Source organism: Tursiops truncatus, chromosome 18, assembly GCF_011762595.2.
Source record: "Tursiops truncatus isolate mTurTru1 chromosome 18, mTurTru1.mat.Y, whole genome shotgun sequence".
NCBI classification, from domain to species: Eukaryota; Metazoa; Chordata; class Mammalia; order Artiodactyla; family Delphinidae; genus Tursiops; species Tursiops truncatus.
In genome coordinates, this window is record NC_047051.1 from 523,228 (window position 1) to 548,237 (window position 25,010).

At 39.3% G+C, this 25,010-nt stretch overlaps 1 protein-coding gene across 19 annotated transcripts in view; it reads right to left on the reverse strand.

Moving 5' to 3' along the window:
* Positions 1-25,010, reverse strand: part of PSPC1 (paraspeckle component 1) — a 109,232-nt gene that overhangs the window by 26,701 nt on the left and 57,521 nt on the right. For 2 of the 19 annotated variants that reach the window (XR_012327490.1, XM_033843494.2), the window contains one exon: positions 17,215-17,281. The exons of 13 other annotated variants lie outside the window; for them this stretch is intronic. Coding sequence is in view for 3 of the 6 variants with exons in the window: in XM_033843494.2 (XP_033699385.1) it covers positions 17,234-17,281 (48 nt within the window). In the remaining 3 variants the exon portion in view is untranslated. Of the gene's footprint in view, positions 1-1,670; positions 1,750-17,214; positions 23,913-25,010 lie in introns of those variants that run through there. 4 more of the 19 variants (XR_004523039.2, XR_004523041.2, XM_073794901.1 and 1 more) reach the window with 4 other exon arrangements.

The following is a 25,010-nucleotide window of genomic DNA, read 5'->3' on the forward strand; positions in this document are numbered from 1 at the left end:
CCAATATGAAAATCAACCAACAACTGCATTTAAAGAAAAGGTTTTCTTTTTTTTTTTTTTTTGGCTGTGCCACACAGCTTGCAGGACCTTAGTTCCCCGATCAGGGATCGAACCCAGGCCCGACAGTGAAAGTGCCAAGTCCTAGTCAATGGACTGCCAGGGATTTCCTTAAGAAAAGGACTTCAGCTGAAATCTTAAGCCATAACTGTAACAAATCTATGTGGCAAAAGTAGTCTGCTTTAAATTAATTTTAGGATAAAACTGAGTAAGAACTGAGTGAGTTCATGTTTGATTTTACCCTCTCATGCCAACACATCTGAACTAGTTGGTAAAAATGAAAGAAGAAAAGGCTCCTCCAACCACACCCTAAGACTTTTTTCATATAGTCAGAAACGTGAACGGCCAATACCACAGGCACTTTTCTGATGACTTTTCTGAAAGAATAAAACATTAAAACTACAGAAGGCACATTCTTAATGGTCAACTATGTACCAATGTACCTAATATCTCATTTTCCACTGAGTACACAAGTTAATCATTAACAAACTACATAGTCTGTATCATGTAATATAAATTATATATAAATAACTGAAGTACACTCTAAGAAATAACTATGGAAGATAAATACTACATAATTCAACAAGTATGGAGGCCGAGGAATACTCTACAAAAGCTCTTCCAATTACAACACATGAATTGTAAAAACCCAAGAAACAGGATTTTAATAATGACTCAAATTGAAAAATACCTTGCCAGAAATCAGCCTAAAAGGTAATGATCTCCTCTGGAGCAGACTCCCGTGATATCGAACCATAAAGGAACCACATTCTTTATTAGCTTGTTCTGCAGCAGGGCCTCCTTCTGAGAAACAAGTTCTGAAATTTGTAGGTATGGGGGAGGGGACGTCCACATGATCAAAGTCACCATCCGAGATCTTTCAACACACAACAGTGTTCACAACTGAATGTGACCCTCTGCCTTGATGGCAAAGACACAGACCACAATAGCGGCTGCTAAAGTAATAAATAAACCGAATGCTATTACTACAGGCAATTCACAACAGCCAAAATATGCGGTATACTTTGCACTGGAATAAGTTTACTTTTCTGTTACCTAACATTCTCTTTAAGCAACAAAGAATATAGAGAGATAGTTTGTGACTAAGAGAACAATACATCAAAAATTCAAGTCATCATTTCCCAAGGAAACTTGAAAAAATACCCATGAAAGCTGTAAACCTGTAAAACCCATGCTAATACAACTACAAGTTCTTCCTGCTTTTTGATGTAATACAATGTAATACAACTTAAACTGATGAACAAATAAGAAAATATCGGAGCTTCCCTGGTGGCGCAGTGGTTAAGAATCCGCCTGCCAATGCAGGAGGCACAGGTTCAAGCCCTGGTCCAGGAAGATCCCACATGCCACGGAGCAACTAAGCCCATGTGCGCCACAACTACTGAGCCTGAGCTCTGGAGCCCACGAGCCACAGCTACTGAAGCCCGCGTGCCTAGAGCCCATGCTCCACAACAAGAGAAGCCACCGCAATGAGAAGCCCGCGCACCACAACAAAGAGTAGCCCCGGCTCGCCCCAACTTGAGAAAGCCGCGCACAGCAACAAAGACCCAAGCCATAAATAAATAAATAATAAATAAATAAATAAATACATACTTCCAATCGACTTAATTAATTAGAAGGCTGACAAATTTTCTCAACATGTTTTTCACATGACTCTTTTGGGTTGAAAATCTGCAATAAAAATAACAAACTAAGGCTTTGATTTTCTATCAAATCCATGGATTTTCCACCCAAGTTATCACAAGTTGCCAGATATCACAAGTTCAATTATGTAATAAATAACTTCCGTCTTTCAGCTGGTATTATACAAAAATCCATAATATGAACATTCAATTTTGGATTCCCAATATCATCTGGCTTTTCAGAATTCTAATAAAGCTACCTAATCTTTTTAAAAAAATATCATAGATTATACATAGATCGGTGAGTCTCACATCAGCCGGTAATGAAACCACACAACCTAGTTATAAACAGCAATTAAGAGCATGGTGAGTAAGAGAAGGGCAAATGTATTTCACAAAAAAAGGTCTCCGAATGGCCAAAAGTATATGAAAAGGTGTTCGACATCAGAAGGTACAGAGAAATGTAAATTAAACCACAGTGATATGCCTCCACACACAATAATGGCGAAGACTGACATGACTGACAACACTGACGCTGGCAAGGATCCATCATTGCTCGAGGGGTACGAGGCCGCGCTATGGAAAACTGCTTGGCTGTTTCTAAGAAACAAACACATACCCTACACTCAGCAACTCCACTCCTAGATATTTTCCCCATGAAAAATGAGAAGTGTGATTTGTAGAAGAATGTTCATAGCAGATTTATTCTTAATAACCCCAAACTGGAAACTGCTCCAAGAATATATCAACAGGAGACTCAACAGAGTGTGGCATATTCACTCAGTGGTAATAAGACACATGCAACAACATATGTGAATCTCAAAAACACTATGTCCAGTGAAAAAGGCCAGAGGCAAAAGTGTATACATTGTAAGATTCCATTAGTATGAAGTTCAGAAATGAAAACTAACATATGATCAAAACAGACAAATTGTTGCCTCTGACACAGAATGGATGGACTGGAAAAGAGCACACAAGTTCCAAAGTTTATGAAAACTGAGGCTGTCAGTTTGTTTTGCCAAACAAAACTCACAAATTTTGCATAACAGGCAAGTCCAAATTTTTAAAAAGCAAAATTTTAAGTATTTTTAAATTAAAGAATCAGAAAAGAATTTATTTTAAAGTTCACGTAGCAACTCAAAATTAAGAAATAAGTGCTTAGGGTTTCCCTGGTGGAGCAGTGGTTAAGAATCTGCCTGCCAATGCAGGGGACACAGGTTCGAGCCCTGGTCCAGGAAGATCCCACATGCCGCAGAGCAACTAAGCCCATGCGCCACAACTACTGAAGCCCGCGAGCCTAGAGCCCGTGCTCGGCAACAAGAGAAGCCACCGCAATGAGAAGCCCACGCACCACAACAAAGAGTAGCCACCGCTCGCCGCAACTAGAGAAAGCCTGCACAGCAATGAAGACCCAAGGCAGCCAAAAATAAATTAATTTTTTTAAAAAAAGAAATAAGTATGTAAGATAAGGTCATGTTCAAGTAAAGAGGTAAGAATCATCTATCACTGATAAATATTACGTAACACTGAAATCTGGAAAATACTGAAGAAACAAATCAAAGAGTGAAACTTTTTCTGTTTTAGGCACAAGGCACATTTATTTTTAAAGTTTCTTCAGCTTTGGGATTTCACTGTTGGTCCAATGGTTAAGACTCTGTGCTTCCACTGCATGGGGGCACGGGTTCAATCCCTGGTCAGGGAAATAAGATCCCACATGCTGCACGGTGCAGCCAAAAAAATAAAATAAAATAAATTCAGCTTTATTGAGGGCAACTAAAATTTTCAGGAGAATAATTCACTGATACTACATGCCATCTTTTTCCTCAAACGTCATACATAACATTTACTGTAGTTATCAACATAAAGTTCAGCAAAGACTCATATAAAATCTAATAAAGTACAAATTGATAATTTTATGAAACATAATTAGTGCCTCTAAGAAAAGTTAACATTAACTCAGTTTCAAAGGCCCAGACCTGTATCTATTTGCCATATCTGCAAGGCAACTGTGATGAGAGAAAAAAGGCCTTGGAAGTGAAAGATACCACTGAAAATTTTCAAACTGAATTTTGTCCCCAAATTCCTACGAAGGCATTTCTAGTTAAACAAACAAACAAACAAACAGGAAGTAAAACTGTTCAAAAGGAAAAAACCCAGCAGCGTTAACATCTTGCGATCACCTAAGATTTCTCAAGTGCCCAAAACCCAAAAGGTTTTCTCAAAGAAAACCTGCCTCTGTGGTCGCATAATGAGGTTAAGTTTTAAAAACAAGTTCAACTACATCAACAAAAACTGCATTTTTAGTTCAAGATGACATGATCATTATGAACTTACATGTTCAGCGTCCACGGTTTTCTGTAAAAGTTCAATATTCCAAGTAAATTACTGCCACATCGAAGAATCCCACAGTAGTTATTTCACGAATTAACCATGTTCATATATAATGAAAAGGAACTAGAATGAACTACCAAATGATAATGTGATAATTATCAGATTTTTGATAATAAGTTTATTTTTCAACATATACTTAAAACCACTTAAAAACAGCATCTACTGTTACTTTGAAGATACCATGTAAATCAACAAACTAGGAAAAACATTACTGGCAGAATCCATTATGCGTTCATATGCAGTAAATAACATCACAATGTTGTACTGGGGAGAAACTACTCAAACACCAAACAAGTTTAATGTGAATTGTTGTGAGCTGATCATCTATTCAGATGTACTTAAATACAGGGTGAAAACAGGTGCTGCGCTCTGTCAGTGGGGAGGCCAGGTGCTCTTTTGCCCTGGGCACCTTCTACCAAGCCCTCCTTGCTGGGAACCGCTGCTGAGTTAGTGTGTCCTGAATGGTATTTACATGAAAATACACTGAGGTGGTTAAACATTTTAATGCTTTGTTCTGAACACAAGATGCCAACATTTCATCTAAAAAAAGGGACTGAAAAGTCTAAAAACGGAAGGGAGAGTTTAAAACAAAATCTTGTCATATATTTAAAATGCACAGAGTGTCCTGGTTACTGATTACCAGAGTTTGAGAAATTACTAAGACTGTGCAAACCAGGCACAGAACCCATAAAATACAGCCATAAATCTCACTTAACTTTTTGCGACTCTACATCATTTGAACATGCAACACACCCGCCTCAGCAAAGCTCAGAGGCTGCCCCCTGTCCCACTGCTCGGCTGGGGACCCCGAGCCCCCTCCTCAAAGACAGACAGGACCTCCCAAGTGGTGTGGGTGCCTCAGAGCCCCCTCGACTCCCTTTTTTAGACCATATATGCTACTTCCCGCTTTCAGTCACCACGAAAGCTTACGAGAACACTCAGCTTTGACAAAAAACTGTGTGATATTAAAAAAATCTCACTTTGACTTAACTCCAGTGTGAGCCTGGAAAAGCTGCCTGTTCACAGATTCAACAAAATGCAGCGAGCACATGCAATGAGAGCCCCCACACCTTAGGGAATTCACAGCAGCATCCCTCAATACGGTGGTTCAGAATCACTGAATTCTAACAGAAAAAAATGGAATTCAACTGAAACTGTTCACGTTACTAATGCATGAGCACTCCTACTGCAGTAAAGCAAAAAAGAGTAGGCAGGCGTTTCAACAGACTCCCCAGAAATCAGTCTGGAATCAAAGGCACAAAATACAGAAGAGCCTGCGCGCAGCAACAAAGACCCAACGCAGCCAAATATAGAAAGGAAGGAAGGAAGGAAGGAAGGAAGGAAGGAAGGAAGGAAGGAGGGAGGGAGGGAGGGAGAAAGCGAGATGAAATAACTCGAGCTTTGACCACTGTGAATTTGTGTGCGTGTGATCATCTAGCTATATCCAAATGACTGAAAAATAGGAAACTTAAATGGTATCTAGGTTGAAAATCAGACTCAAGTTTCTCCTTCCGTTTCCTGGCTACAGTTCAGTGGGGCCCATAGGTAACCTCCCTGTGTGTCTCAGGGGGCACCTGCCCCGAGCTGCCCTGAGCATTAAACAGACACCTTTTATTTATGACCATCAATGCGGTGCCCATCTACTCTCCCTCCTCTTCCGTATCCCGGTCATTAATAGCCTTGGTGGACCAAGCCCAGCTACCGTCCACCCCTCTGGACTGGTCTGAATGGTCTGCCTGCCCCCTGGGGTCTCCTTCAGTCAAGTCCCCGGGGTCGCATCACTGCCCAGCCCAAGCCTTTCCTACAGCTTCTCCTTTCATCACGTGAGCCTTGTGGCCTTGGCACATGCTGCTCTAGTCTTGTGTTCTCAATGGGCCAGAACGGCCCCAAGAGGGAGCAAATGAGTTAGATGGCAAAAATCTTAACTCTTTTTTTTTTTGTGTAAAGCACAAATACAGTATATAAACAGCTATTTGTCGTGCTGAAGTTTCACTGAATGGGAGGCTTGGCGGTCTCAATCAGACAAAAATGGGAAAAAAAGAGGGCTGAGAACATCCTTGGGCTGGTTCACTCCATTCCCAGCCACAATCCCTTCCTTGCTAAATGGTACGCCCTCAGCTTGAACTGGGCTCGCCTTCAAGTCCAACTTTCCAAGTCTCCTCCTCCTGTCACTCACATCAGCTCAGAAGCCACCTCCTGCCCAGGGAGGCCTCCCCGACCGTCCGAGCTAAAATGGACAAATATGTCTCCCCAGCCCAGTGATGTGCACTCCCGGCTGTGTCTACGGCCCTGGCCCAGCCACACCACGTGCTGGAGAACACTGCTCGCCTGCTCTAACACCCACGACACATGAGGAAACAAAACCACCTTTCCTCTCTGGTCACACCTTGGAGAGAGAACACTTCACAATGACAATGGATACTGGAAAAAGTGACCTGTGACTAAGGCGATTCCCATTTTTCAAATAGCAAACTGTACTCATTCAGTCCTTGGGTGTACAAAGTACACATAATTACTACTATCTTAAGAGACAGAAACTTTTTAATTAAAAAAATCATTTCATTTTGCTATGAAGTGTTCAAATTTATATAATAATTCACTGAATAACAGACCATAATTCTTTGGGAATGAACACAAGTGTTTTTTAATATTTTATTAATTCTAGGTAAAGCTAACTTAAAATACAGCTTAGAGACTCCACCTTTTAGGTGTGTAAATGAAGTATCTCCCCCTCCAGTATTTCCAAGTAATATAAGATTTAAAATTCAAAGTGAAATTTTAATATGAACAGCAAAGGGGAGGGGAAGGATTCTTCTAAAAGAAAGACTTTTCGATTCTTCCTATTCTTGATATTTAAGAAAGGAACTTCAAGTCAGGCACACCAATGTTAACAATATTCATTCCCATCGCTGAAGAACTGTAGAATTTTTTTAAAATGAAGATTTCTGAATTTGAGTCAAACACCCTCCTCTATCACAAAGAACACACTGAGCCATCATTAAACTCACGCGGTACCTCTAGGAAGGGAAACTGTTAATATTCACCACGTCATCTAAAACTCTAACATACAGAGAACTCTCCCCAGGACATTAACACAGTTTATTTAATGAAACAGGCATCTACTTATGTAACCTAATATTTAAAACACAAGAATTCTTGCAATTCTCATTAGCCAACTTTAGACTTCTTCAAGGCTCTCCCCAGTTCACTCGTGTAATTTCTCTTCCTAAACTTTTACTACTACCTGCAATGATGCCATCAGTTCTTATCCACATCTGACCTTTACTGACTTTATGCCCTTGGCTGGGGACCAGCGGGAATAACGTTAAGTTCTCACTGTCCACAGTAAGGACAGGCAGCACAGCATCTAAAAAACATTAAAGGGACTTCCCTGGTGGCGCAGTGGTTAAGAATCCGCCTGCCAATGCAGGGGACACGGGTTCGAGCCCTGGTCCGGGAAGATCCCACATGATAGGTAGCAACTGGGCCCGTGTGCCACAACTACTGAGCCTGCACTCTAGAGCCCACGAGCCACAACTACTGAGGCCACATGCCACAACTACTGAGCCCACGCGCCTAGAGCCCGTGCTCAGCAACAAGACGAGCCACCGCGATGAGAAGCCCACACACAACGAAGAGCAGCCCCCGCTCGCTGCAACTAGAGAAAGCCTGCGCACAGCAACGAAGACCCAACGCAGCCAAAAATAAATAAATTTTAAAAATAAAAAACATTAAAAACACACATACCCAATGACCAAGTGATTCAACTAGTAGAAATTTTACGCTACAGACATATTCACACACATGCTCTATCTCATGTATCCAACAACATGCTATAAAGCATGTAACGGGGAAAAACGAAGTATCAGTGAAACACTGTCCCCAAAAGATCTGGTAAACATACCTAACAATGACCTACCAGTAAGTATAAGAAGAGAGAGGGATCTCTCTTATACTCACTGAATTAGAACAATATCCAAAACAGAATATTGTGAGGCAAATGGTAAAGTGTATACAGTGTGCTTACATATGTATTAAGAATGTACACAAATATGCCTGGGAATGCACAGAAACTTCCGGAAAGATACATAAGAAATTAGTAACCACAGCTGACCCTGGAGAGAGAAGCTGGGTGACGCGTAGACAGCACGAAGAAATTTTCACTGTGTACCATCTTTCATTTCCACGTTTGTGTACCAGATGCATATTATTCAAAAAATTCAAAAATATATTGAATTAGTTTATGCCATCAATAGTATTTGAAGGCTAGATGATTTTTATTAGATGTTAATGCTTTCTAAAATACAATGGTGTGCAAAGGATTATTTCTAGATCTCCAAGAAGGGCTTGAATGAGGCTACAGAACAGGGCCTATTTAGGTTAACTTTTAAACTTGAGGAATAAGAAAATAGGGGTTAATCCACCCCTGGTTTCCACATTGCTTCATGCTGGCCATTAACCAAGTATGAATAAAATGAGTAATTTGTATTAAATGCCCATTTCTATAAAATGCTTTTGTCTGTAATTAATGAATGCATTGGCAGTATTCTATAAAGCCTTAAAGGCTTCCAATATGAGACTCAGTCCACCAGAAGTTCCAAGGTTGACCTAAACAGCCATCTACAGATGTGTAAAGGGTGTACCAGCCCCCATCCTCTATAATTTTTGCACTGGTGAACTATTTGTTTCATACTTTCATTCATCAACTGGTGCTTACTTTGTTGATGACAATCAGATTCTTGAGCCAAGACCATTTCCTAAGCAGAATGATTTTACATACGCAGCACCCTTTCTAGACGTCAAAGGACCTGAAGACCTCAATCCTGACCTTGCTGCTCTGTTCTTACAGGTTGGTAGCACCAAAATTACCTGCCTTGGGGTTCAAAACCAGTCATTCTTGCCTGCTTTCTTCCATGTAACCTCCCCAACATTCAATTAACCACCCATATTCTGACTTTTATAATTCACCGATACATCTTGGTTCCTACTCTTCTTCTCCAATCCTTTTCCAGATCTCAACTGGTTGTCCTGCCTGCAGTCTGAGTACAAAGCCATCCTTCCACGATTAATCTGGTTAACCTTTACGAAATACAAATCTCAGGACCCTCACTCGCTTGCCAAAAATCTACTAGTGGTCCTTTATCATGGAGTAAGAGCTGACTAGTTTTCCAGTCTCATCTTCGCTAACTTGTTGCTTCATACACCTTTACTAGCCCCCAGCCTTTGTTCATCGTGGGCCCTCTCTGATACCGCCTGCTCCTAAAACAAGACGTAACTCATCCTGGAGATGCCACTCGGACATCTCTACCTCCCCAAACCCTTGGACACGCTCATTCAGTAATTCTCCCCTTGTGTTCCGAAGGGTCCTCTAACCCTCTTACCCTAAGCAACAACGTTCCCTCTCATTCATCCTTTGCAAATCCTTCCCAATTAGTTTATCTTATTTCCATTTCTCTTCTCCAAACTCCCTGTAACAATTTTGGACAACAGGTTCCGTGTGTAATACATCAAGTCTCCAAGTATACCCAGCTCTGCCACTGAACTGTGCACATAGCAGGTGATGTTTTAAAACGGGTAATGGGATACTAGGTAACCTACTCCAATAAGCCCATCACAACAAAAGACATTCTTTTCTGATAACAAGATTCCAAGACTTATTCTATATTCACACGTGCTTTCTTGAATTTTTCCTTTCTTCTATCTGCTTCCCAATTCATGCAGATGTAACACAAGTCTCAAGTTGATTATTAAAAGGTGCTACCCTGCTGGTGTTCACCCCCCTTTCCTGCACTGTCCTTTAGTTACTGTGCTGGATTCTAACCGAGAGAGTCGAAGGTGCTCAAGAACAGAAGCACCCCGTGTCTACCCCACACTGGCTGCCTTGGTCTCAAAAGAAGCAAATACTTTCTGAATGTAGCTGATAGACCTTCTTCAGAATCAGTGATTCAGAATCACCAGCGACTTTCAGCGTATACTAACCTAGGCTCTTTCCAAATATAACAATAATATATTCCCTTACAATTCATTCGTGGGCCCTATACATTTTAAAAAAATCATTTTATTTTATTGAAAAATACAGTATTAAGTTATCATAGGACAGCAACAAAATGTGTACATTAAATTAGCATTTTAATACCTATGTTATTTTTAATGATGTGATAAAATTCCTTTTAAAAAGGCAACACTCACTGTAGCACTAGCACCCATGCTGCCTGAGTGTATGTGTGCTCACAGGCCGTCCAAAGGAAAAGAACTGTTTAGGGACAAACAGGAAAAATATTGTAGTTAACTGTCACAACGAATCCTCCAGTGTTCATTCAATGGTAACCTCACCGAGAACACATACGATCCAGAAAAGCACTGGAGCTGAAGGGGCCCGGTGTCAGTGTCGCCACCACTGTTCTACCAGGGACAGCTCAGGTGGAAGCAGAAAAGGGAGGCCTCCAGAGGGGAGTCTAGGGTGAGGAGGGAGCCACATAAAGGCGGTGATGAAGAATAATGGAAACTGAGGAAATGGTAAAGATAAAGGATGCTGGGGAAAAATTTATGGAAAACTTAAATCGTTCAAACACCTAATTAATTGGTCTTAAAAACCAATTCTTTCTACACTATTAAGTATATAGAAAATTTAACCATGGTTCAAATAAATGTATTAAAATATATTTGTATTTCAAATACTACATATTAGCTTATAGAAAAAATTAATTAAAAGTCTGTCTAGGGCTTCCCTGGTGGCGCAGTGGTTGAGAGTCCGCCTGCCGATGCAGGGGACGTGGGTTCGTGCCCGGGTCCGGGAAGATCCCACATGCCGCGGAGCGGCTGGGCCCGTGAGCCATGGCCGCTGAGCCTGCACGTCCGGAGCCTGCGCTCTGCAACGGGAGAGGCCACAACAGTGAGAGGCCCGCGTACCGCAAAAGAAGAAAAAAAAAAAAGTCTGTCTAACTCGGCCTGGTTACACTTATTTGACTCTGATAGAAGTCAGACAATATATATACAACTGTAACATGCTGATTATTAACCAAAATGGCACCATAATGTAAACTAGAAAAACTTTTCAGACCTTTCCAAATATTGCATTATACATTTATCTCCCAACTTTTCAGCAGCTATGAGGTCAAGGAGAGAAAAAAATCTCAAAACAGAAAACTGCTTCTTGCAGGTCCCCAGACGATGGAAACCCCACGCTTCCTAACTTGCACACATTAATTTGTATTCACTGTAAAATACCTAGTGAGGAGACTTACAAGAATATACTATGTTTAGCAAACAAAAGGCAAAAACCAAAATGCAGGAACTAAGTACTATCTATGATATAATTAAGAAAAGGGTTAACCTATGTTCTAGAAACATTTTAAAGGCAACCCAGAAAAGCAAACAATGCCTATTTCATAAGTAATTTTTAAAATCCTTCCAATCCACCCAACTGAACAGTAATAAATGTTAAGCAAAAGACCACAATAATGGAAGCAAACAAGTAAAAACAGGATGGGGTGGAAGGGAACCGGGAGCCTTAAGGACCCCTCAGAGTACGGAAAAATTTTACACACACTTGAATAGAAATTAACAACACAAAAGACCGAAAAAGAGAAAAGTTTCTTCAAACTATGTATTACATGCTTTTTTGCCTTCGGTTCACACTCAATCAGAAAAAACCTGACTCTCCTGGAGAGAACACTTTATAAACTGCTTCCATTTCTCCCCAATGCCTGGGGGTCCGGTCCTCCAGTGTGCAGCTCAGCCAATACACAAAACATGCCCTGAGAGCTCTTAAGTTGAAAGATGTAAGAGCCCCTCGAGCACTGTTCCAGTTGTGAGACGCTTGTCCTTCATACCACCAACCCCACCTCCCCTCCCCTCTACCCAACCCAAATCACTCCCTTTACTTTTGCTCTCCTTCTTTCTCCTCATACTTTCTTCTCAGACATATTTCTGTGGAGACACATGTCAGGGTACATACGTACGCTCCCAAATTCTACTAAACACTGGGCCTCCCTCACATTCTCTGCTGGCTCTTCTTGCTCTGAGTCTCCACTATGATGACAGCTGTCTAAGAACTTGCATTTCTCCCCCTGGTTTCTCTCACCACCCACTTGACTTCAAGCACACAGTATGCAGGGACCAATTCCACTTTCTTCATTATTTATGCACAGGCTGAGACAAAAATTGCTCAATAACCGTCTACTGAATGAATAAGCAATCTGGGATTCTTGTCCACACACATTAGCTGGTACTGAAAACTCAAATTTATGCCATTACTCCCTATTTTCCTCCTGGATTTTTCCTCAGACCAGCTCAAGACATGCAAGTGGCAACTGTGCTGAGATGCTGGGAACACTGATAAAAGATGAATAAAATGCACGCAGAACACAGACGACTGCCATACACTGAGAAAGCGACAGGAACGAGGAGGGGTGGCATCCAGCTCTGTGGGATTGGAAATGCTCTTCCTTAAGGGACCTTGGGAGACAGAGGAGACAACTCAGTGCTCATTGAGCAACAGACAGAAAGTCAGTGGGGTTGGAAACACAGAGAGCACATCCAGTAAAGCCCTGTGGCCTATGAGACCAGCTGGGATTTAATTCAGACGGGAAGTATTGCATTTGAAACAGCAGAGGGACTTTTCAGAAGGAAGCACAAGATACTACGTGCAGAATAAGTCCAAGAGCGACAGTAAAAGCAGGACCAGATAAGAGGGTCTTGTAGTCACCTTCAGTGATAGATGACAGGGCCTTGAGAGGTCACTGTTTACCAGGTACAGAAGCTTTATACAGTTTTTAAAACCCCGACAAACCACTGTAGTAACTCAAAACCAAAATATTACAAAACCCAGCGGACATACGTTCCCTCTCCTTAGAGCAGCTACACCCACCCCCAGTCCTGAACACTTACCTTCCGTGTCTCAGCGAAGGGCATCACCACCAGCCCAGCACCCAAACCAGACGCTACAAGGCTACCCTGCATCTCCCTCTCCCACCAAATCACTACAGTCGCCCTCAGTATTTGCAGGGCACTGGTTCCAGGACCCCCTCAGATACCAAAACCCAAGGATGTCCAAGTCTCTTCTATAAAACGGCACAGGATCTGAATATAAACTGTGCGCACCCTCCTATGCATTAGGTGTCTTCGGATCACTTACGGTACCAAACGCAATGGAAATATTATATAAACAGCTGCCTGTGGCAAATTCAGGGCTGCTTTTCGGAACTTTCTGGAATTCCCCTCCTCCCCTCCAAATTTTCAATCGACTGCTAGTTGAACCCGTGGATACAGAACCCAGGGACACAAGGGCGACTGTGGTCTGTTAAACATGCTCTACATGTGACATGGTTCTGTCTGGAATCTGAACAACCCTCACAGATACCAAAGATCCTTCCCAGCAGCGTGTGCAGCTGGGGGCGGGGGCTGGGGAGTATACCGGTGGTCTGTGTGGTCTACCGGCTCTCTATTTACGACCCAGCCACTCCTGCGCTCAGAACTGTCGCGACTCCCACTCCCTCACCTTCTCGGTGAAGTCCAGACTCCACAGCTTGGAGCCACCTTCACTTCCCGGCTCTTACCTGCTCACTGACGCCCCAGCCTCGTCCTCACCACCCACAGCCCTCCCTCCCGCTCCCGCCTAAAAACCTACAATGGGCAAGTACTTACTCACCTTCAAGACTCGCTCAAAAGTGATCATCTTAGTGAAATCTTCCCAGCGTGAGTGGATATTCGCTTCTGGGTTTTCAGAGCATTTCCCAGTTGCTTCATTACTACCACCTGGTCTAAAGGTTTGATTACAGCTCTACATATAGCCATAAACTCCAAATCCCAAGAGGGCAGGTGCCATGTTTTGTTCATTTTTGTATTCCAGTTAGTAAATACAGTCTGTCCTACAGCTGGTGTCATTCACTCATTCACTAAACAAGCATTTAATAAGGACTTGCTAGGAAATGAGGATAAATCACTAAATGATGGATAAGGTCCCTACTTTCTCAGAGCTGACATCCTGGATTAAATTAAGTAAATAAATGAAGAAGAAAATTTCACACAAAGTTTTAGGAGAAATCCTGTATGACAATAAAGCTTCTTCAGGACTTGTAATATTAAATATTTTATGAAGAGAGTATCATAGAAAATAAAAGAAAAGCTACAAAACGCAGGGAGTAAAATGCAGACAATGTGTACAACTACTTCTTGAGAACTGGGAGCTCTGCCCCGTCGGCCACTCCCATACAGAACACCAGCTAATCACCCCACAGGAAAGCAATCTCACCGACACCTCATGGTGAGCATAAACTTAGCAAACCCTAAAGTTCAACCTCAAGTTATTCATTTTAAAAGATAAAAATAAACAGATTCAGGGGCTTCCCTGGTGGCGCAGTGGTTGAGAGTCCACCTGCCGATGCAGGGGACACGGGTTTGTGCCCCGGTCCGGGAGGATCCCACATGCCGCGGAGCAGCTAGGCCCGTGAGCCATGGCCGCTGAGCCTGCGCTCCGCAACGGAAGAGGCCACAGCAGTGAGAGGCCCGCGTAACGCAAAAAAAACAAACAAACAAACAAACAGATTCGTAATTACAGACCATGTAACAAGATTAGGGGATTAAAAAATCATGTAAGGAAAAGAATAAAATCTGGCAGTTACTATCCTATCCTAGACCAGCATTTCCCAGAAGAAAAATAATGTAAACAAAAGAAAATTTGAATTTCTTAGAAGCTACACTGAAGGGGGAAAAAAGCAACAGATGAAATTAGCTTAATAGTATACTTTATTTAACCAAATATACCCAAAATATTATCATTTTAACAAGTAGCCATATGAAAAATTGAGATATTTTACATTCTTTTCTTCATACTAAGTCTTCGTAATTCTGTGTATATTTTACACATCTAATTCAAATGGTAAATTTTCTTCAATACTTATGTGTATTTAGATTTCATTAAAGATGCAAAAGTAAATTCACATACCCAAGTTGTTCCGAACATGCTTAACACTGTATTGATAACGGAATTTAAGGTAATTATAATACAATTAAAACCCAGCCCCAGCCTCACCCATCCCGTGGCGCAGGCCCAACAGCGACCTGTGGCCGCCACAGGAGTGGGGCTCCTGCAGTCAACTGACTGCACCACCCAGCCCACGCCAACTCCGTCCCATCAACACGGACTACATCAAAGAGGATGCTGTCCCTTACCTCCTGAGATAGTCATTTTCCAGTCTCCTTATCTAAAACAGCCGTCATTTTCTCTACCCAGATGACCAGGTGATAAGTTACCTCAGTTATCTGTCACTTTGTTTCTCCAGGTCTAGAATGCAAGTGCCAGGGAGCTGAGGGCTGGTGTGCTTCGTGCACAGCTGCATCTGCAGTGCCCAGACCACAAGATACCACTGCCAACACGGCGACTGTTAAAACCAGTGCTGTTTTACATGTTGCTAAATTACTTAATGTGTATTATACTTATATGACCTGTAGAAAAAGAATGACTAGGAACTGGTTGTGACAGGCACTCTTCTTCCGTATTGTTCAAGTAACTGCAAGATAATTCAAATGATCAGATCTGTATTTTTAACCCAGAGAATTCATCCAGTCATTGGTCTAAAAGATCATAATGTGAATACCTTAGCTTACCTTACCTCTAACACTAGAGGCACAAATACTAGGATATGGATTAAATGTACTATTCTTCAAACATAAGCACATTACACTGCAAGGCAGAAATTAAGAATGTGAATATGTATTTTCTATACTGTACTTCCCACCCCCCAAATCTGGAGCAAGAACTTCTGATCACCCTCTTACAAATATTTTACAAGATTTAATGGCTCCAGACAAAGGTCCATTAAGCATAATACACAGCTAAGAAGCAAAAAAAACCAAGGTCTTTTAAATTTTCCTAATAAATCATCATGCATAAGTCGAAGTAGCAGCAACAGATCATAACCCTTTTACGACTCCCTAGAAGAACAGTGGTGGGGTGCTGAATAGGGGAGGGTGGAGGCAGCAAGAAGGACAGGGAAATCACAATCTGAGTCAGAAAAATTCACTATGTATAGACTGGAAACAGAAATGCAAGACAGTTTCCTTCTTCAAAATTTATCATTTTTCTGCATTCATGTGCCCAAAGATAGTTAAGCACCGACTTCTGCAGAGATATAATTCACTGGAGTGTCCAAGTACTGCCACAGGACTTCAAATCATATTTTGGTTGAAGAAAACTAGTAATCAACAGTTAAACAAGAAAAACAAATGCATCTAGAAATCTATCCACATAATTTTGCTTTAGAGGATGGATGAAACAAAGCTTTACTCTCATTATCCTGCATGAATTCCTGCTGGAAAATAGGTTAATGAGTCACCTTGGGGTAGAAGCTGAGCCTCCTAAGTCCTGGACTCCCAAGGAGCAAGGAATCTGAATCCTTAATAAAAACGAGGGCAGGGTCTGTGGATGAGAGGACTTCCTTGATCACAGATAACATGCCTTCCCAGAGCCACACCCATTTCTGTCTCACAAAAACAGAAAAATGCTTGGTCAAAGTGGATTTCCTGGTGTTAGGGTTAGTCTGTGGGAAGCGGGACAGAGAGGCACCCAGGAGACAGCTGGGTTACAATAAGAAACAAGTCTCCACACTTGTTTTCTATGCACTGATACTCTTAGCTAACACACACCACAATGTTTTAGAAACTATCTTCCAAGATATTTAGAAGGCTGCAAACCAGGCGATTATTTCTTTGCACTACCACAGTCACAATTTTTTTTGAAGAAACTACTTACTGTCAATATATTAACTATGTGCTCTCATTATGGACCAATTTCGTTGTTTCAACGTACTATGTGATTTTGAATAGACTTTCAAACACATATATACGTTAGCATAAATCCTCGTAAAGTCTCACAAGGCAGGTTATAGCTCTTTACAGCTTAAAATTACTTAACAATTCCCATTTATTGAACTCCTCAGTGGGCATTACTTTCTAAAGTGAGTAACGAAAATCGAAGCTGCAAAGCAAAGGAAATTACATTTAATAAATATACTCATGGTCTTAGAAAATGTATTTATCAAATCTTTATCCTCAATCTAGAAAAGCAAAAGACGAGCTCACACAAAGGCCATCATTTTAATCCATCAAAATAGTGTCATATTTACCAGGATGGTAAGCCAAGATCAGGAGTTTTCTAGCACCTTCATCTGGCACACGCATGTTCCAACACACTAACACAAAAACAAATTATTACACCGTTTCATTCTCATACTGGTAAGGAGAGTTGAAAATCAGTTAAGTGAAAAACTTTACAAAATTTTCAAAATGTATTTATATTTCTCTGTATTCCCTCTTCACTTGAATTAACTAGATTTGTGAACACAACAATAAAATCCCAGTTCAAAACGAGCATTATATAATAAACACACATTATGTCTAAGACTCAGCACTCAATAGCCATGACATAGCCTGGTCAAGAATAATGGACTTTTTGCAGTTCTTGCCAGTTGGCAGTAGCTGGGAGAGCTTGAGAGTGTTTTGGTTTGTCTCAACAATTGGCCAGGGGTCCTACAGAATACACAACGTACCAGGACAATCATGTATGTCACCACTAACGAAAATCAACCAACCAAAAATGTTACCGTGCCTCTTTAGAGTAACACTTTAAAAGCAGAGGTTCTCAAAGTGAGGTCCCCAGACCCAACGTATCGGTATCACCTGGGAACTTGTTAGAAATGCCCATTATTTAGCCCCACCTGAGACGGGCTGAATCAGAAACTCTTGAGGTGCAGCCCAGAAATCTGTGTTTTAATGAGCCCTCCAGGTGATTCTAATGCACACTTATGTGGGAGAACCATCAATTCAGAGGGACATCCACGGCTCCTGTATTTTAATTTAAAGCAGGGATTTTTTTCCCCACTGTTGTATCTCGGCCATGGAAAGGGTCCAGAATGCACTAGGCCCTCTCAGTACAAAATCAGTACAACAAATAAATGAGTACAGTGAGATTCTCAATGACATGGCTCCCCATAAATTCTTTATGACTGAGAAAGTACCATTCTGTAGACAATTACTCCAACTATTACACTCAGTTTGCTAAACTGTTGGCTCCATAGTTATTCTGTTTAAGATATTCTAACCACATCCATGAAGATGTAAATGTTCTAACCAACTCAAAGAGTGAACATTATAGAATAAACAGCCACTGAGCAAGTTACTACTGCCCCCAACAGTAAAAAGATCAGAAATTATTAAAAGAGAATCACAATGTCAAGTTGTTTGCTTTTCTTAATATATAAAAACCCAATGCCACACTTGTATCACATTTGATATGAATTTACATTATATAATAATTTAAATATACCCTGAGGAGAAATTAACTAAAATTATTCTGGCAAAATGTACAATAAAATAAGATGGTTTCTCTATTTTCATGTATTACATAATATGGATAATTTGCAGAAAATAAATTTTTTAAACAAACACACAAAAATAAAAATGTATGTAACTTGGGCCAAACATGGCAAAGATAAACATATGCAAAATCTCATTCACAGAAGTCTGGTTGGCTGACATTTTGCATAAAAGAAGTCAGAACTCCAGGAAGAAAGTGTCTTAGAGACCAGTCACAAAAATATGACATGAAACTTTACGGATTTCTGCGGCTACTCATTTAAGTTTTTTATACTACCTCATATATATAAATTTTCTACCTTAAACTGAGATGTATAACACATAATAAAAATGAATTTGATTTTGAAATGACAATTTCAGAGTTGGAAACAAATTCCAGGTATAAACATCAATTCCAAAACCTTCAATACCACCACCACACTTACATGGACCATCATTTAAGACATACAAGATCCACTTACATTATTACTGAAGGAATCAATGAAGAGCTCTTGTACTTAATGAGTAACTGAAAACTATACTTTTTAAAAAATAAGGAATATTGAAAAGAAAAAATCATGTATTCAAACTAAATACACATCTTAATTCTACCTAATCCTAATAATTCGAGTCTTAATTTTTAGACAGAAGTACCTTGCATAAAATTTGGGTGATTATACTCTATGAAACAGAATTGACATTTTACTTACAAGCAGAATACCATTTCTTTTGAAATTCATTACTTTAACTCAGAATGACAAATTTATACAGTAATTCTAACTGAAGATTTTTAAATAAACATAGTCAATAAAATAGAGTATCTGTTGCAGAGGGAGGAGTTGGTAACTATAACAAGTGATTTGAGCCAAATACAATATACTTGAAAAAGAATTTTTTTAAATATGTATTATGAACTCTGGCTATATTACTCTAAGAAATGCAGTATCCTTCATCAAAAAAATAAAAGCTTCTCTTACTGAAATAACATTTTAAAAAAAGTACACACTGCTAATTCCACCAGGTAAATAAAAATATAATCTAATAAGAAGTTTCAACCAAAAGGAATACTTAAAGATATTTATAATCTAAACATGGTTTTATACAAAAAGATAAAAAGTCAAATAATATTCCCAAGGGAACATAGCACTCTGGACCTTTAAATATTCAGTCATGTAAGATTCAAACTTCAACCAGTAATAATGTTATTCAGTAATCAAGGAAACAAAAGAAACTTTCAAAACATTTTTCCTACATTCAGAAGATAGTGCTATTCATTAAAAAAAGAACTAATATAATATATAATGCATAAATCCTGATTTTAAAGATCAGCAAACTATTTAAAAAAGTTATGATCAGGGGGCTTCCCTGGTGGCGCAGCGGTTGAGAGTCCGCCTGCCAATGCAGGGGACACGGGTTCGTGCCCCGGTCCGGGAGGATCCCACATGCCGCGGAGCGGCTGGGCCCGTGAGCCATGGCCGCTGAGCCTGCGAGTCCGGAGCCTGTGCTCCGCAACGGGAGAGGCCACAGCAGTGAGAGGCCCGCGTACCGCAAAAAAAAAAAAAAAAAAAAAAGTTACGATCAGATACTATTAAAAATAGTGAAATTCTTCACCGTTTTCCCAGAGTGACATTCCATAAGTTACTTAACCACGTCCAACGGGGAAACTGCGCATACTTCATTTTACACAGCTGGGAAACCATACTTTACTCACATTACAACTGCTTCCCATTTTTAAAAATTTAGTAGTGAAGGGCGCTGGAAAGGAAATAACACTTTTGGAAAATATGAAACTACTGTCAATTCATTTAATCCTGATTTATTTATGATGAGATAACCCACGCTGGGCTACACCACTTAAGAGGTGGCCCTGGCTGCTTACTTGAAGTAGCACTCCTGCCCCAACTCCACGAGCCCCTGTCTAGGAGTATCTAACCAACTAGGAAGTAAAGACAGGAAAACATTTACAACTGTGGAATCTACGAGTCAGGTATGTGGGTGTTCACTCCCTTATTCTTGAAAACAAGTCTGACTTTAAAATCACTGCTACCCTCTCAAATTTCAGGAATATATTTTAACATGTTATTAGATATTGTAACAGAACTCTTATCAAAAAAAAAAACCCACCACATTTAAATATCACACTACCCCCCAGGAAATTTCCTCTGTTTTTCCAAGTAACGTGTCCCTTTCATTTCTGACTAGTGCCATTTGACACCAATATCAAATTTTTTAAAGGTTAAACATACATTTGATCACATTCTTTCACAAAACATTTCCCTTCAATCACATATTTATGTTCTTTCTCTCATCCAGAATCTAAGTTGTAATTATAAACCCAACCCCAAATTATTAATAAGTGACTATTAACCATTCATCGTGACATTTAGCAATTACTATATAGAGTTTACATATAACACCAAGTTTCTGAAATATTCAACAAGTACGTTTCTGAATAAAATGTGATGGTATGATTTCAATTAGTATTTGGGAAACAAGATCCAATTCAGTTACTGTCATTGCTGATAATCTCTATTTCTATTAAACGGCAATTCCAAGTAAAACAGATATTTTTCTCCATTATTGATATTGTAGGATTAAAAACAAATATTTAATCTCTTCCAATGAACTCTCAGCACTGATTTTAAGCAGAAAAATCCAAAACCTCAATGAAGAATAACAAATTAAGCTTTATGAAATACAAGTGAACCAATAGTTCTTTAAAAACTGGATCTGTCAAGAAGAAAATGAATACATTTATTCTCAAAATAAACAAAAATGGGGAAATTAACAAAATACATTGCTAAAATAAAACAACTGGAAAATGGGTATTCCTTTATTTGTGCATGTTAATAATAGCATATGAAACCTAAATCCTGCAGACTTTAAATTCAGTGTTTCAAATCATTACACAAAAAGAAACATAATATTGTGATGTTATAATACTAAAACTGTTTCATATTATTTTATGGAAAGAATTATGGGAGCATATATGACAAATTCACAGTTATTTAGAAAAGCTAGTACTATTCTTTATTTTTATATTTACTGGTTTTAAGCAAATGACATTCAAATGTCTTCCTTGGTATACTCTTTCACAAGAAAAAACAATGACTGAGCGAGCCACAGAGTTGTTTAACTGGACAAAAACACTAAAAACTGAATAACTAGCAATTCACAGATGCTCCACTTGACTGTCACTCAGAAGCTGACTGTTCCCAGGGTAAACTTGGTAAGAACTGGAACAAGGGCTTTCTCGATGCAGGGACAAAGCTGTGCAGAGCTCTGTTCTTGGAGCCAGAGTGAGCCGGACACTAGAAAGTTCAGGAGATTAGGGCATCTCTTTGTGCAATGCTTTCAAATGTTCTTGAATGAATCGTATAGAATTTCACAGCCTTGGCCAAAGATAGCTTGGAATTAACATCAAGGATAAAGTTTCTCCCAATCTTACTTCAGCTTTGAAGCAAAATACAATGCTAAACATTACCTAAGAATTATATGAATAAAAATAACAGATGATGGGAAAGGTATATATTTAGGTGCAAGAGACATCACTTAAAAATCATAACTGATGTTAAAACTCCCCGCACTGCAATTAATGTCACAAATCAGAACAAATCCCACTCCCTGCCAACTCACACTCACGGAAACGTGATGAGAAGAGTCTCTGATTATTACTTTACAATCTCCATTACCATGTTTTCAAAGATTTGCCAAAAACAAAAGAATACTGCAAATTTTAGAAAACAATTCCATCCATACTGTTGTGTCTAAAAAATAGAACATAAAATAGTACATAAAAAAAGTATGATACAAAAGCATGCATCTCAATCATGCTTTACACTCAACTGCTTTTACGCAAGAATTTAAATAAGTAACCAAACTTCTTTCTTTCCAAAGTATGCCTTCCAGCAAAAACAGAAACCATGCAAAGATGAGGTAATATTTACATACTGTTCACTTTAAAAAAGCACATTATTCTTCAGAAAAATGCTAAAAGCATGATACACTAACACACTGAAATGTTATGTGAGAAATAACTATGCTATGACCAATGCCTGATGCCTCAGATTTGTGGTTTACATTAAATACATGATTCCTCAAATGTAATTCTAAATTAAACATGTCTAACATACAGAATTTTAAACATAACGAGGACTCTGTTTTGGAATAAAAATCCCAATATGATAAGATGTTTCTCCATACTATTGGAAATCAATCTTCAAAACACATATTTGACAGTAGAGAGATCTGATTCCAATAACACTAGCCATACTCAAGTTAATTCTGTTTTTTAAAATCACCACTTGAACTGTATTCCTGGGAGACAAGCACACCTAGCCTGTCAGACAAGTTTTGCTGGAGAGGCTCCTGAGCGACAGAAGAACATTCACAACCCTGCAGAGTCAGGCCACCTTGAACACTTCTAGAAACCAACATGCTCAAGAAATGCCCAATTTCTTCTAAGTCACACAGCAAATCCTCACCTAACATCCAACCTAACAGTATTGTTTGATTTTAAAGAAAATTTAAAGGGTAAGATCTAGATATTGACACCAAATAAATAGCACATAAGATTAAAAATAAGACATTATTTTATAAGCAAAAGAGATTTGCCTTCAAACAGGTTTTTTTTTTCCAAGATTCAAAAGATTTATTTGGAAAAATCAGCACAGGACAAAGATATCCTTAATATTCCTCCTCAGAATATTTGAATATTCAGAATCTATATGAAATGTAGACAGCAACTCTGAGTTCACAGGACATCAACGGTGCATACAGATGTAATCCCCATACCCGCCCTCCCCAATGTACTACTCTGTCTGCCCCTTAGTGACATCAGTTTTCACTAAGCTTCTACCTTCAGGGCAACTTGCACAAACTAAAAAACAGAAAATCATTTGCATTTTTAAATGGCTGGGATTAGTTAAAGCAACCAAAGTATTACTGTTACAGCAAAGTTTAGTAAAACTATAAGAGAATACCACTAATAACATTTTAAAATTATCCAAGATGATTTCTTTATTGAGATTAACTACATAGAATTCACAGTACTATGGCATACTTATATTTAGCTAAAGTCACAAACACATTTGAACATTCACAATGATGAGTATCATCATTACCATTCTAATCTACAAAGCTTATGAATAAAGAAAAATACAAAAACCTCAAGTTTTACAAAAAGAAAATTTTAACGTCTACATACAATAACAATAAAACCACTTCTAGGTAACAGGTAAAAGTGTATTGTTTTCCTCTAAGTAGTCAGGAATGAAAGAATGTTTAATACCTACGACGCTTATTAGGGCCTTCAAAGTTGCCCCCTTGGCTTCCTCTACCAAAACCACCAGGACCACCACTACCAGGACCTACACCACTCATCGGTGCTTGGGGGGTCTCAGAGCCTGTTCTACTACCCATAGGTGAGCCCATCTGAGACGGCGGTCCTTGTGGAAATCTATCATTGTGCTATATAATACCACATAACACATGTGAAGTCCATTTGGAACACACCAAATGTAAGTGACAAGAAAATTGGCAAAATCCCAAGTGGTGGTGTCATGAAGTTCAGCAGAAAGTCCAGCAGAATCAGGATCACACATAGAAGGAAGAAAGGAGCAATTTAATTAGTTACTATGTTTAAAAAATAAAAGAAGCATCTGAATGAAGAGTTACATTTTGCTAATGCTATGCCCCAATTTCATGAAAAAAGAACTGATTTTATGAAGTGAATGCCATCTTAAACCTAATTAGTTATTATTATACTGTTCTGATCTCTCTTTTTTTAATTATTATTTTTTTTGGCAGCACCGCACAGCTTGCGGGATCTTAGTTCCCCAACCAGGGATTGAACCCAGGCCCTCAGCAGTGAAAGGGCCGAGTTCTAACCACTGGACAGCCAGGGAATTCCCTCTCTCTTTTTCATTAAAGTTTATACTGCATGTAACAGCGCCGTGTAATAAAAATACTGTTTTTTTAAAATCAGAGAGACAAAACTAGGGAGCAGCATCACATTGTTTGAAAAAGTAAACATAAAAATTTCAACAGCAGTGCTTTTAACATAGAAAGCATGAGTATAAACACACAGTTATAATTTCAGTATGAAAACTTATGAGGTGTTTTTCTGGAAAGACTATCACTGGGAAAATAGATTTAGTTTTTAAAAGCTGACAATTAGCGTGTACTACTAATAGCAGAATTAAAACACTTGAATTATGTATTTTGTAAAACTTCACAGTAGTAACCACATATATTAATCTCAAAGGTTGAACAGAACTCCCTACATGCAGCAGTAAAATATCACTGTGAAAAAGACTAACGGGGATATTTAAATAAACTTTACCATTTCTGCGGGAGGTATGGAAAAGCAGGCCAGTTACTTTTACTTTTAACTCTCTGCTGATGATTATATGCTACACAAAATTTAACCAAAGTATTTACAAATTTTTACTAGCTCTCAGACATTTTACTACAAAATAAGCCTCCAATGGAGGAAACAGGAACACTAATTAGTATGCAACATCTGACCTGATCACAGTCGGTATTACGGCACTGCCTCATTATCTC